The sequence below is a fragment of the Diabrotica virgifera genome, chromosome 7 (assembly GCF_917563875.1).
Source record: "Diabrotica virgifera virgifera chromosome 7, PGI_DIABVI_V3a".
NCBI lineage: Eukaryota > Metazoa > Arthropoda > Insecta > Coleoptera > Chrysomelidae > Diabrotica > Diabrotica virgifera.
In genome coordinates this window covers 52,752,968-52,771,697 of record NC_065449.1, presented here as the reverse complement: position 1 = coordinate 52,771,697, position 18,730 = coordinate 52,752,968, and the positions used below count along the sequence as shown (strand labels likewise).

The 18,730-nt window shown below is 32.5% G+C and overlaps 1 protein-coding gene across 2 annotated transcripts in view; it reads right to left on the bottom strand.

Moving 5' to 3' along the window:
* LOC114334432 (transcription factor collier) overlaps positions 1–18,730 on the bottom strand; it is a 511,411-nt gene that overhangs the window by 479,588 nt on the left and 13,093 nt on the right. For both annotated transcript variants that reach the window (XM_050656378.1, XM_050656379.1), the window contains exon 2: positions 10,275–10,443. In XM_050656378.1, the coding sequence (XP_050512335.1) occupies positions 10,275–10,408 (134 nt within the window). In that variant the 5' untranslated portion in view covers positions 10,409–10,443. The remainder of the gene's footprint in view (positions 1–10,274; positions 10,444–18,730) is intronic.

Genomic DNA, 18,730 nt, shown 5'->3' with positions numbered 1-18,730 from the left:
ACTTTTCGCATGCTGTTTTGCAATAACCAATAAACGAAATTAAACTTACCATAGCTCAAATTGTAGGTTTTTTAATTTACTACAACTTTCTATCAAAAAATTTTTCTCTAAAATCAATATCCTAAGCTGCAAAATTAAAAATCTTTAAAAATTGCAAATTTAACAAATGAAAATCGCAATTAAAAAAAAAGCTCACAATATTTTTGGTCACATTTTAGTAGACGTTATTCCTGGCATCATCCTTTACAACACCTGATAGGTTTCAAAAATTCCTGAATTATATCACGTTTTTTCACCCACAGCCTGGGGTACTACAGATATATCAGTCTTAATAGATTTGGATGAAAGTGAAAGAAAGGCAAGATAAATACTGCTGAACAGAATATGGAAAATTTTATTAAAAAATTAAAAATCTACAATACAATAATGTACAGAATATAAACACAGAAGTAAAAAAATTATATTACACAGACAACGCAATATTGATAGCCCAGGATAAAGATAAGCTGCAAAGATTATTCCATCGATTTAACAGAAGAGAAAAAGAATTTAATATTACAATATCATCTCAGAAAATTAAAACAATAGTGATCAACAAAGCATCAATCAGGGGTAAAATAGAAACTGATGGAATCAGTATTGAAAAAGTAATGGAAATGAAATATCTTGGAATTACACTGTCCAGCTGCGGAGACCTGGAAAAAGAAGTGAAAAATCAAGTACAAAAACCAAATAGACTAGCAGAATGCTTCAATAACACTATATATGGAGAAACCGACATATTAACACTGAGATGAAATCAGGAATTTATAAAATCAGTGTAAGACCGATAATGACATATGCATCGGAAACAAGACCCGACACAACTAAAACACAAAGACTACTGGATACTGCAGAAATGAGAATACTGAGAACAATTGCTGGAAATACGCTGAGAGATCGAAAGAGGAGAGAAGAGATTAGAAGAAAATGCAACGCACAGTGTGTAAACGAATGGGCACTAAATGAAAAAAGAATCGAATAACACCTAAGTAGAATGGGGGAGACGCGTTTGGTCGAAGTAGCAAGAGATATCTTCAATTGGCAGAAGTATCGGCCAACCGCGCAAAAGATGGACTACCTTGCATAGAAATATTAATTCGCCAATGAACAAGAACAAGCAAAATTGCTATAAAGAGCAAAAGGAAGAAGAAATAATGTACTAATTTATACTTTTACGTACAAATTTAGGTGTAAGTAGTACCTACTAGGCGTTTTCAGTCCTTCTACGTCTATAATATAAATAATATTGTTTTTATTTCGTTATTTGGATATAACGAAATAACACACACGATAAATAACACACATTTTTATACAGTGCGTCCATAAAGTAACGCATAAATTCATTATTTCGTAAACCGGCGACTTGAAGGAAAAATCCCGACACAGGTCGATTTTTATTTTTAATTGTCGATTTTTTGGCATATACATCATACTAGTGACGTTATCCATCTGGACGTGATGATGTAATCGATGATTTTTTTAAATAAGAATAGGGGTCATGTGATAGCTCATTTGAAAGGGTATTCAATTCTCTATTCCATAATATAAACATTAGCATAAGTATTTATACAAAGTGTTATAAAAAACATTTTATTAATTAAAATAATTGAGACACAAAGAAGAATGTATGTAATTTATCTAATTCAAAATACGTTTTAATGTTGTCAGAAAACAGGAAAAAATGTTTATTTGACAAATAAATATTGTTTTTCGCTTAAATTCAATGTTAAAGCTTCCACCCACTTGCCCCTTGCCAGTTTGATTATTTCGTTTAGGCGAAAATCAATGTTTATTTGTCAAATATTTTTTTTTTTTGTTTTCTGACAGTAGTAAAACGGATTCTGAATTAAATAAATTACATACATTCTTCTTTCTGTCTCAGTTATTTTAATTAAAAAATTAATTTCAAATGAGCTACCACATGACCCCTATTTTAATTTAAAAAAATCATCGATTACGTCATCACGCCCAGACGGATGACGTCACTAGTATGATATATATTACAAAAAATCGTAATTTAAAAATAAAAATCTACCTGTTTCAGGATTTTTCCTTGAAGTCGCCGGTTTACGAAATAACGAATTTATGCGTAGCGAGTTTATGGACGCACTGTATAGTGTTCATAAAATAATTCGTACATTTTTTGATTAAGTTTTTTGTGGTCACAGTGTATAAGTAACATTCAGGCATGGAAGCGATATACAGGCAATATCGCCCATATATACGGTACATTATCGATGAGCCAATACGTGACACGGTATCGGAGTGTGCTGCTAACAAAACTCAAACCGGCGCGCCGCAGAGTACAGGATAGCGCCGCGGCGGCGATATCAGGTGCTCCAAGCATTTACCCAAATATTCGACAAAATAGATTAACATTTTATCACCAGAATGATCAATTACTGCGGAAATTATTGGGAGCAATTTAACGAGGAATACGCTACGACTGCGGCTTTCTTTTTTTTAGTATTGTTTTAGCTTTTTGCGTCCTGTTGCAATGGTTTCAGATAAACGCGTTTTAATATTTACGCTTTAAATAGACTGTGCCGAAATATGTGAACGGTTTTTTGCTTATCGTAAAGTAGAACAATACAGTAACGTATTTTTTAAACAGCGTAGATAAGGTTAAAAGGGGGGGTATATTTACATTTTAAATAAAGTTAAACGCAAGATATTTAATCTAAGTGATAAAATAAACAATACAAAATTGTTTTTTAAACTGATTTCTGCGGTTTATATCCAAAAGTATGTGCAATATATTTCTGTTAAACAGGAGAACCTAGGAAACATAGTACTTACAATGAATACAGGATTGGACATAATTAGTTTGCAAATTTACCAAAAATAATTCTGTATTTACAATAGATGTTCACCAATTCATCCCAATACATTTCAGGTAAACTTTTCGATGGAATTAATAATACCAGCAAGCATTGCAATGTCTTCACGTATCTTCGCGGGCAAAAACTCTGTTCTTAAACATGCCCCAGATCGGAAAATCAATAGGAGTAATGTCTGGCGACCTTGAAGGCCACGATTCGTTTCCACTTCTACCGATATCAGATGGTTGAAAAATTTTCCCAAATATTAGACAAAATAGATTAACATTTTATCACCAGAATGATCAATTACTGCATAAAAAATTAATACATTAAAAACACGTTGAACACGTTGACAGGCGACATTTTGCGCCTATGCCCTTAATACTGAACACTACTTTCCCGTTTATATCTTTTATTATTCCCGGTTTTCTTTTTGTATTGTTGTGGGTTTATTCTTTAATTTTTGTGACTGTGTTAATTATGTTTTTGCTGATATAATTACTTTTCTGTATCTTTATCTAACTAATACATATTCCGTTTCTTACAATTTTCTTTTATTGATCTGCTGGCTAGTTTCACCTGTATAGTCTTCTCTTTAAACAAGGCTGTTTAAACAATGAATTCGCTATAAGAAAATTATTGTTTTGGCACAATTCGATAAGCCCATTACCCTTTCGTTTCTGATTCCCAAACTGTACCCACCTGTACATTCATTTACATTTTCCTCTTCTTCTTACACAATTTCACACTTATTTGCGTTGTTACTTATACTAGGGGAGCAAAGTATGCTAAATGTGCAGTCACTCAAGCGTGATGGGGACCTATTGGGTTGTGAAGAGTAGGTCCTAAAACCAAAAAAAGTTAAGTAAAGTTTTCCATTTCAGAGGGGGACTTTCCATTTTTAATTTAATTTTCCATTTCCAACAATCGTTTTTTCCGATTATAACGCCATCTAACCATAATTCGGAAAAATGTTTCGATTAAAAGTTAATTTTTACGTAAGAAATCCAAATCTTCAATAAAAAATGGGGGCTCCTATTTAAGATTTTAAACTAACCCAACACCCCACCTCCATGGGGGTCGTGTTTGGTGCCAATCGATAGAATTTTTAAAAATATTGAATACTTGTATTTTACAGTTTTTCGATTTAATGTTCATTTCGCGAAATATCGCGGGATTCGTATTTAAAATATTAAATTTACCCCCCACCCCTCTCCGTGGGAAGACGTGTTTGGTATCATTCGATAGATTTTTAAAAAATATTGAGCACATATTTTTCAGTTTTTCGATCTGTCATTCATTTCGCGAAATATTCGCTTTTTTCTTGTGAAACTTTGGGACTCACCCATTTCCTTATGCCCGGCCCAAATCGTCAGATTTTTTAAATATACGCTCTCTTGCATGTACTTAACTTACCTAATGTTAATCTGACAATTTCGAGTTTTTTTAAGGATAGATTTTTTTTCGAGCCTCCCTTAACGAACTCCCCTGTGTTAAGAGCCAATATATGGTAGAGGTACATCTGCAGGGTACCAGATTTCTCCCCATATGATAATCTGACGCGCTCGAGTAACTGCAAAAATCCCCGCTTGGGCTCCCCTACCATTATACCTAAGATAAGTTTATTAAAAGGGCTATCCTAATTTCATTAATAAACAAGAAATATAATAATCCATATTAAATGATTTGAGCGTGCAGTTATTGGCTATTGTAAACTTTTAATTGTACAAATTATATCCAAAAGTTCAAAGCCATTAGTCTACGTGGGTTAAAACTTGTTAGGGAGATAAGCAATAGTAAACTAGTATCAGCTAATCCACAAAGTCGAATGACAGACATAAAGATGATAAAAAAATGACAAAACTTTTAATTCCATTAATTAATTTCTCATCATAATCTACCTAGTGAATACGAATTAATATTAAGTTATTTTTAACAAGAATAACATGAAACGGCCATTAGGAAATTAGCCAGCACTCCTTCGAATAATAAAATTTGTACCCGCCGCGTCACACCAATACTCAGGAAATTGCATGGTTTTTATCTTCATGAAATCAAGTGATTATCGGATGTGAAAAGTGTTACAAGTGGCCCTTAATGAAAAAGACAAATTCATAATGGTCATTTTGTTCGTGAGGTTTTTGTACGTAAATATTGCTTTTCCTCCTGTATTGAAGCCACCTATATGTTAAGTAAGAGGAATTTGACAAATAACATATCTGTTAGATGATTTGAATCTTATTGTGAATATAATCCGTGAATACGCCATATTATTCTTGTAAAAGAGAAACGTGTTTTTCCACCTACCTCTACCGAAAGTATACTTTTCCGGACCTGATTGTAGGGAGCAAAGTTGTACTTTTCCTCCCTAGGGAGGAAAAGTAAAAGTGACGTCATGGTATTTCATTCATAAAATATAACTTATTGACGCCCTGTACAATATCTATTTTCTATTACGTAAGTATCTATACATTTTAACATTTATTTAAAAACACTCTGTATTTTGCAGAATGGTAAAAAACAGTAAATTGCTATTCTGATTTAACAATGTTTACATGAATAATATGACTTATATTTGACAGTTGACAGTTATATTGCACCTACTTGTTAGTATTAGTTCTAATAAATTTTGTTGGTTAGTTATATAAATAAATTAAGTAAAAATGAAAAAATGACTTGTTATTTGAGGAAGGTGGAAAAACCATATGTATAACATGGGAGTAAAGTGCCTTTTCCCCCCTTGAATGATTACTGCCCTCCGCTACGCGTCGGGCAGTAAACTTCATTCTCGGGAGGAAACGTAGCACTTTCCTCCCTTGTTATACAAATAGCTATTACCGGAAGTTGATTTTAAAATGAAACAATCACAGAATGGATTCAGAAAAGGCGGAAGCATCCAAGATCACAACTACAATCAAGAAATTATACAAAACGCACGGAACTCAATAATAGGCCTGGATCCCGCTTACCAAAAAAAAGTTTATTAATAGCAAGGGGATGGGTACGAATTTTCGGCTTCAATGCTATTTAAATGGGATTAATTTTTTTCGAATCCTGAGAAAACTAATAAGTATTTTTGAAAAATTTAAATGCAGAATGAAAGATTACGTTCTTGCCGAGGGCTGAAAGTCCCTGAAAACTTCTATAATGTTTATTTTAATAAGTTACAGGGGTGAAAAACTAAAAGAAAATACAGCGCTTCCATTCACCCCTGTATAATGCTATGCAAGCAAAATTTTTTTGTTACCGGAATAATACCGAAAGATATCAATACATGTATCTACAAATTGGTGCAAGAATCTTGAAAATCGGAGCACAAATAATAAAGTTATAAACTGTCAAATTTAATCAAAAATTTTGGGTGGCGGAATTTTGTGCCGGTGAGTGTAGTTTTGAATATTTAAAAATTGTAAACTATAAAATACTATTACCATCACTTATTGTTCTAAAACCGTGATTCTAGTTAGCAAAATACTGGTAAATATCAGCATTTTATGGGCTTCGGCCCATCAGATAATGATAGTGTTTATGCCGTTTATACGAGTTTTTCGCTCATTTATTTCTACCAGTCAATTGTGCGTGGTGTGTATAACGAGAATCGAGTAAACGACCAATAGAGGGTGATTTCGGGGTGATTATATTGAAATACTGTTGCCTGCAACGAAATATCTGCCGTGATTTATAATAAAATACACCCCTATTCACACAAAACGAGCCATTTACTTCATTGGGTTGTTGAAATCATTGTTAGTTTTATTGATGAGGTCGTTAAACGTTATCAATTATCTATCTTTGTTTTTAGTTACAAATTGTATACCATTCTCAACCTTTTGTAAGCAATTAATATTTAATTATATCGGTTCTTTTTTTTTATTTAAAAGTATTTTGCAATCTATTGAGTATCAATAATAAACAAAAGTAATGGCATTGCCTAAAGACAAGAAGCAGTATTTTCGGGATTTATGCTAACACGATTTAAAAACGCTAATATACAGTGATCTAAATTCTAAATTTATTCTGAAATGGAAGACTTAACTTAACTTTTTTTGGTTTTAGGAACTACTCTTCACAACCCAATAGGTCCCCATAACGCTCGAGTAATTTAGCGTACTTTCCTCCCTAATATAGTAGTTTTGGTTAAATTAAAATTACAGTAATCAAGATCGTACTGAGGATTATGGGAAGAAATTACTTGCAATACATTTTTCAACTTTGCTATGCATTCTTTGAATATGGTCATCAATGCCTTAGGGGGCGTTCAAGTATTACGTAACGCAGCTTGGGGGAGGGGGGTCTTGTAAAACGTTACGGCGCGTTACATGTTACATGGGGGGTGGTTCGAACAGCGCGTTACGTAACATTATTTTTTAACTTAAATGAAAAAACACTACGGAATTTCTTTTGTGTTTTACATAGACCCCTGAATTGTATATGTTGCACCCTCACGCTCCGCTCATGTTCCGACAACAGGGCAATAGTACCTATTCAAGTGAAAAAATCTTAAAATTTGTAACACATATGAAGCACAGTAACATGCGTTTGCAATAATTAGCTGGACCTTTCTCCACAACAAAAGATAAAAATATACAGATGGGATTTAAGAGGTTGCAGAGGGAACTACATGTTCATAAATCATGTATGTTTTCTGAAATCGTTTTCTGCAGTAGGTATTCATTAATGTTTTAAATGCGCAAATTTTCAAATTATTTAAAAATGTCTTTAAATAAAAAGCATTAAATACAAAACCCACTATATTGATACCTACTTAGTTTAGAAAATTGATAGATATTAAAAAAAATAATACCCTTATAATTTAAAGTGTGATTTTTGAATTATTAATTTCAAAGTTTTATGTGATTAATATGTTGACGAAAATTATACATAATTTCAAAATTTATACACATTTTTGAGATGAGGTTGTTAAGCAGCTTCTAAAAACAAAAATATACAGGGTGTTTAATTAAAATTAAAGATAATGAACTATGCTAGACTTGAGTGAATCACCCTGTATATTCAAATTTATGTTTAAATAGTCCATAGTTGAATTTAAAAGTTGACGTATCCTAGCCTTTTTATAATTTTCTAAAATAATGACACATGACAAAAACAATTTTATTCCATAAGTGGTTTCCATACATTACAATATTAAATGATCACCCTGTATTTTTCATTAAGACCATGAAATCAGATTGTTAAGCGGCTTTTAAAAATATAAAAATATACAGGGTGTTAAAAAATAAAGCTTATGGACTACGGTAGGCTTGCATGAATTTAAATTTATATTTAAAAAACACACATTTTTATACATGAAAATCTACTGGTCTCAGCGTTTTTTAAAATTGATTAAAACAAGGACAGAAATAATTTTATTCCATAAGTGCCTTCTTATATATACAGGGTGTTTCAGAAAAAGGTGCAAAAGTTTCAGCTTCTAAAAACAAAAATATACAGGGTGTTTAATTAAAATTAAAGATAATGAACTATGCTAGACTTGAGTGAATCACCCTGTATATTCAAATTTATGTTTAAATAGTCCATAGTTGAATTTAAAAGTTGACGTATCCTAGCGTTTTTATAATTTTCTAAAATAATGACTCATGACAAAAACAATTTTATTCCATAAGTGGTTTCCATACATTACAATATTAAATGATCACCCTGTATTTTTCATAAAGACCATGAAATCAGATTGTTAAGCAGCTTTTAAAAATATAAAAATATACATGGTGTTAAAAAATAAAGCTTATGGACTACGGTAGGCTTGCATGAATTTAAATTTATATTTAAAAAACACACATTTTTATATATGAAAATCTACGGGTCTCAGCGTTTTTTTAAATTGATTAAAACAAGGACAGAAATAATTTTATTCCATAAGTGCCTTCTTATATATACAGGGTGTTTCAGAAAAAGGTAACACGATCTCTAAGATAGGTGAAAAACTGAAAAATAATTGGGGTTTGCTTAGTATAAAATTTGTGTAACGGCATGCGTTTTCGCGATATAATACAGGGCGTTGAAGAACAAAAAGTTTTACACATTTTTTTCAATATTTTTCCGAAACTACTGGCAACATCGTATATTATTTATTGTTGTGCAAAAATTTTTACTTACAAAAATAAAATGTTGAAATAATAAATATGTTATTTTATTTTACGTTTTTATTAAAAAAGATAAAATAGAAGAATGCATGAGAAGAACAATAAAGGATGAATCCAAAAATGTATGTAAGGATGGGGCCAAGCAGGGAAAATGTAAATGTAAATGTAAAATTAGTAATAAAAGATTATTATTGTAAGTTTTGGACATATTTCATGTCATGGGACATGAAATTACGATTGGCAGGGATAACCAGACACATGAACTAAAAAGAAGAATCGTTCTTGGGTGGGCAGCATTTGGAAAACTGAGAGAAACTTTTAAATGTGAGTTGCCCACATGCCTAAAGAGAAAGGTATTTGATCAGTGCGTCCTCCCAGTCTTGACGTACGGATCAGAAAAACTTACCTTACCTAAAGCCTCGGCTACCAAACTAAGAGTAACGCAGAGAAGAATGGTGCGGTCAATGTTAGGAATAACTCTGCGAGACAAAATAAAAAAAGAAGAAATCAGGAGCAGAACAAAGGTGACTGACGTCATCAAAAGGATAACCAGGTTAAAGCGTAGATGGGCAGGACACATAGCCACAATGACAGATGGGCGATGGACAAAAAGGTTATTGGAATGAAGGCCAAGAGAAGACAAGAGAAGCGTCGGTTGGTCGACCGCCTACAAGATGGACAGACGACGTAAGAAAGCTAAATAAAAACTGGATGACAGCGGCGCAGGATAGACGTGGTTGGAAACGAGGGGAGGAGGCCTATGTTCAGCAGTGGACTGTTGAGGTTGGATGATGATTGTAAGTTTTTATTATTACCTCAAATGCGATTAAAATAATAACAGAGTTCTTTTACCGAGTTTCCGGTACTTTTCGCAACCTAGTTTTTCATTTAGGTTCAAATGGTCACTTATGTGTTACGTAACGTTTAGGTATTGGGAGGGGGGTACATAAAAACGTTACGGTTCGTTACATGGGGGGAAGGGGGGTCAAAAATCTTCAAAAATTGCGTTACGTAATACTTGAACGCTCCCTTATTGAAAATAGTAAATTTGAAGCAGTTACACAGGTTAGAGCTGTTTTAAAAATTTAGCCCGTTTATAGTAGTTTAAACAGTTTAAAAAATTATGTATAGTTTGTAGCAAAAGCCCCACCAAACGTAAGTATTTATTTTTCAATCTACTAATAACAACTAGGTAATATACAAGTATTTTGAAAAAAAGTTTTTTTCTCATATTCTTGTTATATGTAGATATACCTTTGAGGTGTGTTCTCGTTAAATAACATTATAATTATAATAAATATTAGCTTACCCATTTTGATCCGAAACGGTTCCTTGCATCCAGGACCGGGCTGTTGAAAGTGGCTCCTCTTTGAGACTAGGACCACGTGGTTGATGGTGGTGGTGTAGCCCGGTAGCATCTTGATGATGATGCAGACCGAACATCAGACCAGGACCGGCAACTCTGGATGTACCCGTACCTGTAAAAATATTAGATTGTAAAAATCTTTAGATACAGCTATCTTTCAATAGTTAGTGCTATACCTAAACTTTGGATATACATATCGATACATCAGTATCAGACTGCACCAACTCAAAATTTTTCAATATTGAGATAAGTATGAGGAAATGGTTAAAATATGTTTATTTATCAGTTTCAAATTACACCATCTCAAAATTACAACACCATCGTAAAAATTTTGACTTGTCAACATGCAGAATCGAATATTTTGTTTACAACGTCGTAGTTTCATACCGCATCACTTTGAGTTAGTGCATAATGAAACTTGATCGGTAGAACTGTTGTTAGCTACTAACTCAAAATGGTCTGTGGAAGCTGCTTGCACTTCTTCTTCTTCATGTGCCATCTCCTCTAAGAAGGTTGGCAACCATCACGGCAATTCGCACTTTCGATACCGCTGCTCTAAAGAGATCAGCAGAAGTGCAATTAAACCAAGCTCTCAAATTGTTTAACCAGGAGATGCGTCTTCTTCCGCGACTCCTTCTACCCTGTATGTATTCTTCCTTGCATTATCAATTGTAACAAGTTATAACGCTCGCCCCTCATAACATGTCCCAGATATTGCAGTTTTCTGATTTTAATTGTATTTAAAACCTCTTTATCTTTTCCCATTCTTCTCAACACCTCGATATTCGTGACTCTATCCACCCAACTTATTCTTAATATTCTTCTGCAGGCCCATAACTCGAAGGCTTCTAATCTGTCCGAAACATCCTTCTTTAATGTCCAAGCCTCCAACCCATAGAATAATACGGAGAACACGTAGCATCTCAGAAGTCTTATCTTTAAAGAAATTGTAATGTCCCTGCTACAGAGTACTTTTTTTAGTTTGTTGAAAGCATTTCTTGCCTGTCCTATTCTTGCTTTAATCTCTTCTGTGTACTCATTAGTTTCATTAATTATTGTACCCAAATATTTATATTTTTCAACCTTTTTAATTTGTTCTCCATGTATTGTTATGCTTTCTTGGCGCTGTTGAACTTTTGTGATTACCATAAATTGTGTCTTTTTTGTGTTTAGGGACAGTCCGTTTTCTTGGCTGACTTCTACCACTCTGTCAACCATTTGTTGTAAATCCTCAAGACATTCGGCTAATAAAATAGTGTCGTCGGCAAACCGTATATTATTGATTGGTCGACCATTTACTTTTATTCCCGTGGTTAGGTCTTCTAGTGCTTCCTGGATTATTTCCTCTGAATACAAATTGAACAAAGTAGGAGACAGGACACAGCCCTGTCTGACGCCCCTCTCAATACGTATTTCATTTGAAAAGGCGTTGTTCTCTTTTACCACAGCGATCTGATTATAATAGATAGCACTAATGATCCTGATGTCCCTCATATCTAAGTTTTTCTTTTCAAGTAATTCGATAAGGCGGTTATGTCTGACCTTATCGAAGGCTTTGTTGTAATCCAAGAAACACATATATACTGGCTGATTAACATCCATGCACCTTTGCACAAGTACATTTACAGCGAACAGGGCTTCCCTCGTTCCCATTGCATTTCTAAATCCAAATTGCGTGTCGCTTATGTCCTGCTCAAGTTTGTTATGTATTCTCCGGTGTATAATTTTTAAAAATATTTTGAGTGTATGACTCATTAAACTTATTATCCGGTGGTCTTGGCATTCTTTTGCATTTGGTTTTTTTGGCAGTGTTATGAACGTTGACAGCAGCCAATCTCTGGGAATGATTCCTGTACTGTATATTGTATTAAATAAGTCGACCAATATTCCAATTTGCTGGTCCTCTATTAACCGTATTATGTCTACAGGTATTTGGTCAGGACCTGTTGCCTTGTTGTTCTTTGTTCGCTTTATCGCCTCTAGTACCTCATCTTCTGTTATGTCTGGGCCGTTGTCGAACTTTTCCTGCTCTAGTGCTATTTCAGTCCGTTCGTCTTTAAATAGCTCTTGAATATATTCCTGCCATCTTTTAAGCCTTTCACCGACGTCTATAATTATTTTTCCGTTTTTATCCAGCAGTATGTTTGATTTTTTCTTAATATTAGTGCCTGTTATTTCATGAATTTTCTTATGAAGGTTTAAGTTATCATGTTTCTCTACCAACTGTTCAATCTCTGCGCATCTGTCACTATACCATCTTTCCTTTGCCTCTCTGATCTTTCTCCTTATTTCTGTGTGTATAATATTATACATGTTTTTGTCTTTGGTTTTATAAGATCGCCTTGCTTCCATGAGATCTAGAATCTCCTCGGTCATCCATTCATTTTTATTCTTAATTAGTTTAGGTGTAAGTGTTGTCTCACATGTGCGGATAAGAGCATCTTTTAACATGTGCCATTTTCTGTTCGCATCTTCAGTAGGAATAATTTCTATTTTGGTGAGCTCTTCTTTAATTTTTAGTGTGACTTGCTCTTTTGTTGATGGATCTCTCAAACGAGATACTTGTATCGTCTCTACTTTAGTTTTAACCACAGGCTTCTTTAGATTAATTCTAAACCTTCCTACAACTGGGTTGTGATCTGATCTCACATCAGCTCCAGGGTATGATTTTACTGATTTTATGGAATTTCGGTATCGTTTGCAGATGAGAAGGTAGTCAATTTGGTTTCTGATGACGTTATGTTGGTTGTCTGCTGGTGATTTCCATGTATAGAGTCTCCTGGTCGGCAGATCATAATAAGTATTCGTGACAATAAAATCGGTCTCTTGGCAGAATTGAGCCAATCTTTCTCCTCTCTCGTTACGAGTGCTTGCACTGACCGTTGCTAAATTAAATGTTCGGAAAAATGTACTGATACAGAAAGAGAATAACTGTTAAAAAACTACTGGGGTCTTGGTGATGTAAATAGGCAGCGAGATTTTATAGTTAAAAATGTAATGCCGGTTTAGCCACAATATTAATATAAGAGAGAAGGGAGTCATAGAAGCGAAAATAGAGCTTATTACTTTGAGATGAGAAATGAAAAAATTAGAGTATGTAAAGTTTTTTTATGCACACTTTGAACAATTCGAATAGGATAATAATGAAAAAGCATGCATAGCAATTAAAAAAACAGAGCTAGGGTTTGCACAGAATGACAATCGCGAAGGAAAAAAATGCTAAGCGACCAAGGGTGCTAGATGATGAAAAAGAATTCCTGCGGTCCCACATCAAATATTTTCCAATAATTTACTCTCATTATTGCGCAGCAAAAAAAACAGATCTTCAAACTTAGCCATTATGTACAGACTGTACCAAGAAAAATGTAGAGGAGAACTGAAAATACCCGTAAAACTCCATTATTACACCAAGATTTTCAAAAGGATTTTAATATTGCCTTTTTTCAGCCAAAAAAGACCAGTGTTGTAAAAAGTATTACAACTTAAGTAGGATGCACATATCACAGGAAAAAATCAGATTTAGAGGAGTTGGATGTCAAGGATTCAAAGGAAGATGACAGTACTGTAGTTAGTTGCTTTCATCTCCAAGTTGTATTATCACTACCAAATGGAGATCGGAGTGATTTTCTTTTTACATGAGATGCCTATCATGTTACAACTTCACAATATTTGATATTTCTCACAAAAATGGCTATAGTTTTTTGTGGCACGAACGTATCGCAAGCAGAGGTCTTAATGAAATAAGTACGTGTCTGTGACAGTATCTAAAGAACCATGGACCTCAAAATGAACACATATTTTACTCCGATAATTGCCTGGGCCAAAACAAAAACAAGTTCATTGCTTGCTTGTTTTTATATTGCTGTCAAAACTAGAATAAGCAACAAAATAATAATAATAAGCAAGCAATAAAAAGCACAACCCACAAATTCTTAGTAGTTGGACATATTCAAAATGAGGGTGATGCGATGCATGCCCTCATACAAAAATAAAAGGAAACCCGCTCTATATTTTATCGCAAATGCTAATAATTAGCCTGGCTAAGAAAATTTCAGATAAAAATATCGGAAAAGAAATGAAAGGCAGAATTTACAAAACAGTCATCAGATCAATAATGACATACGCGATAGAAACACGACCCGACACAAAGGACAAAAAGATTGCTCGAAACAGCGGAGATGAAAACCCTTCGAAAAATCTATGGTAAAACTCTATGGGACAGAGCTAGAAGTACAGATATACGACGGAGATGCAAGGTGGATAACATTTAATAACTGGATAAGAAACAGAGGAATAGAATGGAATTATCACATAAGCCTAATGACAACAAAAAATATAGTAGTCAGGACAGCGAGAGACGGTTCCCCAATAGGAAGACGATCAGTGGGAAGACCACGAAAACGATGGCACGACAACTTACTAGAGGCACATTGAAAAAACAGACAGAGTTATGTCTATACAAAAAGAAGAAGAGAAGAAGAAAACTGGACGGCCTGGTACGCTACAGAAGAAATTGCCGAAGTGTATGAAGTAAAAATTTACAAAAAGAATTGGGAAAATTTTTAATATAAATGAAGCCGGAGACAAAATAAAATGGAGCGAAATACAAATTCTAAGAGTTGAGAAAGACCAGCCACACAAAATAAGATAGTTATAATAATAGACAATTTAGAATTATTTTGATTTTATTATATTTTTTCGTAACAAAGAAACAATGATGATTTTATAAGAAAAGAAAATACTTAAATAATTTTAATTGAGTTTCATACAAATACCCTATACAAAATGCACTTACTGTTAAAAAATCAGGTGCCGACAGTTTCATAGTGCACCAACTAATATGTAATTGTTATTTAATTTTGAGGCCTATAGAATCAAAACCTGCTATATCCATGTTTTGAAATTTTGTCAGGAGGCTAAAAAAACATTAAAAATGTAAATTTTCCAAAAAGTATCTGGCAAACTAATTTGTCATTTTTCTGCATGTCCTTGCATCTTGAGAAATTTGTACTTCTAGTTTGGATTTAGCCGGACGATTTGGATTTAACAGGTTTTGATTCTGTTGAGCTCTTAAAACAAGATATTTATTAAATCCACAAGGAAATTAAATTCCTGTTGCTGACTGCATACCATCACAAAAAATTACAAAATCCCAATACAAAAGGAATATTTTATTAAAATCCCTTAAAGCGCTACACCACAAAACGTTTTGGGAATAAAAATTATATCATTCTATCTAAAAATCAGTATTGCTTTTTTCCTGAAATGCGTATAACCGTTTTAATGAAAGCAAACGTATATAATAGGCCAGGGTAATAAGACAAAAATATACCCTGTTCGTAACACTTCAGCAGCCAGGGTACTGAAGCGTTTTTTGACAGGTAATACCTATAGGAACAAATTATAACTATTTCCTGCCTAGAATCTGGCGGCCATTTTTATAAACAGTTAACTGTCAAAAAATGGCATTTTCCCCCTTTTTTTTCAAATCAACGGAAAACAGTGAAACTTATGATTTTTTAGTACAAATATCTTCGAGATTATGGAAAAAGCTTTAAAATGACATATTACAAAGTTTGATATACTCATTTATTGTTAATATATTTTCGAAAAAAGTTCGGAATTGCAAAAAAAAAATATTTTCTCAATAACTGTTGTAAAAATTAGTGTACAGCTTTGAAATTTTTGTCAAATGAGGGTTCTTTGATGCTTAATATGTGACAAAAATTTCAAAGCGATTCATTCAATTGTTTAAATTTTATTCAAATTGTTTTTCCCAGAGACAATTTTTTTGCAATAACATAAGTCAGAAAAAAATGACTTTGAACCATTCCACAGGTGTCAAATGAAAGAGCATGAGCTACATTTTCAACATGGTTTAAAAAAGTGAATAAAAAATGCATTTATTAGTAATAAATAATTATGGAAAAGTATCGTCAATTTTTCTTTATAAACTTTTTGTCTAACTTTTTCCAAAAAAATTAACTTTTTTACCCTGTTTTAAGTGTACAACTACGAAGTAATGTTATCTATATCATAATTGATAAAAAATTGTAATAAATATGCATAATTTCTTATGTAACAAAATAAAAAGTTTATAAGGAAAGATTTACGATACTTTTGCATAATTATTTATTACTAATAAATGCATTTTTTATTCACTTTTTTTAAACCAATTTGAAAATATAGCTCATTCTCTTTCATTAGACACCTGTGGAATGTTTCTAACGTCATTTTCTTCTGACTTGTTATTGCAAAAAAATGCTCTCTGGGATAAACAATTTGAATAAAATTTAAAACATTGAATGAATCGCTTTGAAATTTTTATCACATATTAAGCACCAAAGAACCCTTATTTGACAAGAGTTTCAAAGCTGTTCACTAATTTTTACAACAGTTATTGAGAAAATATTTTTTTTTGCAAATCCGAACTTTTTCGAAATTATATTAACAATAAACGAGTATATCAAACTTTGTAATACCTACGTCATTTTAAAGCTTTTTCCATAATCTCGAAGATATTTGTATTAAAAAAATCATAAGTTTCACTGTTTTCCGTTGATTTGAAAAAAAAGGGGGGAAATGCTATTTTTTGACACTTAATTGTTTATAAATAAAAATGGCCGCCAGATCCTACGCAGGAAATAGTTACAATTTGCTTTTATAGGTATTACCTGTCGAAAAAACGCTTCAGTGCCCTGGCTGTTCAAGTGTCATGGAAAAAACCTTATTACCCTGCACTAATAAGGTTAAATTTTGACTAAGGTAAAACGAATTACAAGGTTATTACAAGGAATATTACAAGGAATTACTTACAAGTTAATGACATGCTTTAGCCACCAAGATATGTGGATCAAAACCCTTTAAATCATAAAAAGTTATAAAATTTAAAGTGTGTTTAAAATATTCCTGGATTTAACATCAGGCACCACACACCACGGGAGGCTTTTATCCGGAGGGTGGATCATCACATTACGAACAGTGACTACCAACTAAATTGAATGGCATTTTGAAGAATGTCAGAACTGAAACTGAACTCTCAATGTACCAGGAACCAGGAAGTAGGTATGTACAGTCCGTACAAGATATATTCTTGTTCCTTTTTAGAATAGTTTAGGCGTATACACTGGAATTACAGCCACTAGACGCATTTTATTATATACGCGTAGAAATAATATTGCAAGATTTCTATTAATGTAAATTTTAAGAAACGTATCCTAACTTGTTTCATTTAATTCTTATAAGTGGAATATAAAGCGTTTTTAGAAAGCATACTTGTTCGGATTACACTCTAACTGCGATCGAAGAAAGGTAACATTTTAGCATAAACTAGTAACATTTATTTGACAGTTGCGGTGATGACATTTTAGATTTGTTGTTATTCTTTACTATAAGTATTTGTTTTATTATATTTATTGTTTTTATTATTTACTTTAACGTAACTTAATGCTTGTTTTCTATTTCTAGGGGAGTGCAATTAGAACGAAAACATGCATTGTTTCGGAAAAATTCAAACAAGCTTATATTTTTCTAAAACTTTTTTTGTTAGTTTATATACTTGTTAAAGTAAAAAGTTCTACTCGCAGATTTGGCCGCTAATTGTTTATTAATTGTTTAAACAATAACAATTGTTTTGTACAAATAATTTTATCGTTAAATTCATCATTTTACTTTGATCAAATATGTTTCTATTTTGTTTTTGGTTATACTGAATCCGAACATGGTATTGCAATTTGAAAATTCTTATACAGAAGCCCTTATACAGTATGTCTGCGTAACTAGGAACCACATGGGAAACTTTTTTATTATCAATTTTACTAAAAAAAGTTATTCTTCATAAAATGCTCTTAATAGTCAAAAATCTAAAACTCAACCATCAGATATCAAATTTTATCAAATATCGTTAAAGAGTAAAGTACCTTTATATTTCAGAATATCAAAAAATGCTATTATGAAAAGTTGTTTGAAATTAAAAACTATGTTTAAATATACAATTACATTATTCTAATCAAAAATTTTTTTTCAATTTTTTCTCAAATTACGGATACTCATCATCATTTTATTTCAATTACGATAACTATTTTATTATCACTTTCACGAAAAAAAGTTATTCTTCATAAAATGCTCTCCTTGGTTTAATATCTAAGATACAACTATCAGATATTAAACTTTTTTAATTTTATACGAGGTACCTATGTAAAAAATATGAATTTTTCTTAAGAGTTAAGTGCCTTTATTATTCACAATATTTTAATTAGAAGGATGTAATTGAACACCAAAACAAACTTTTTAATTCCAAACAACTTTTCTTAATAACAATTTTCGATATTGTGAAATTTAACGATACTTTACTCTTGAGTGAAATTCATATTTTTTGACATACCTCGTATAAAATTAAT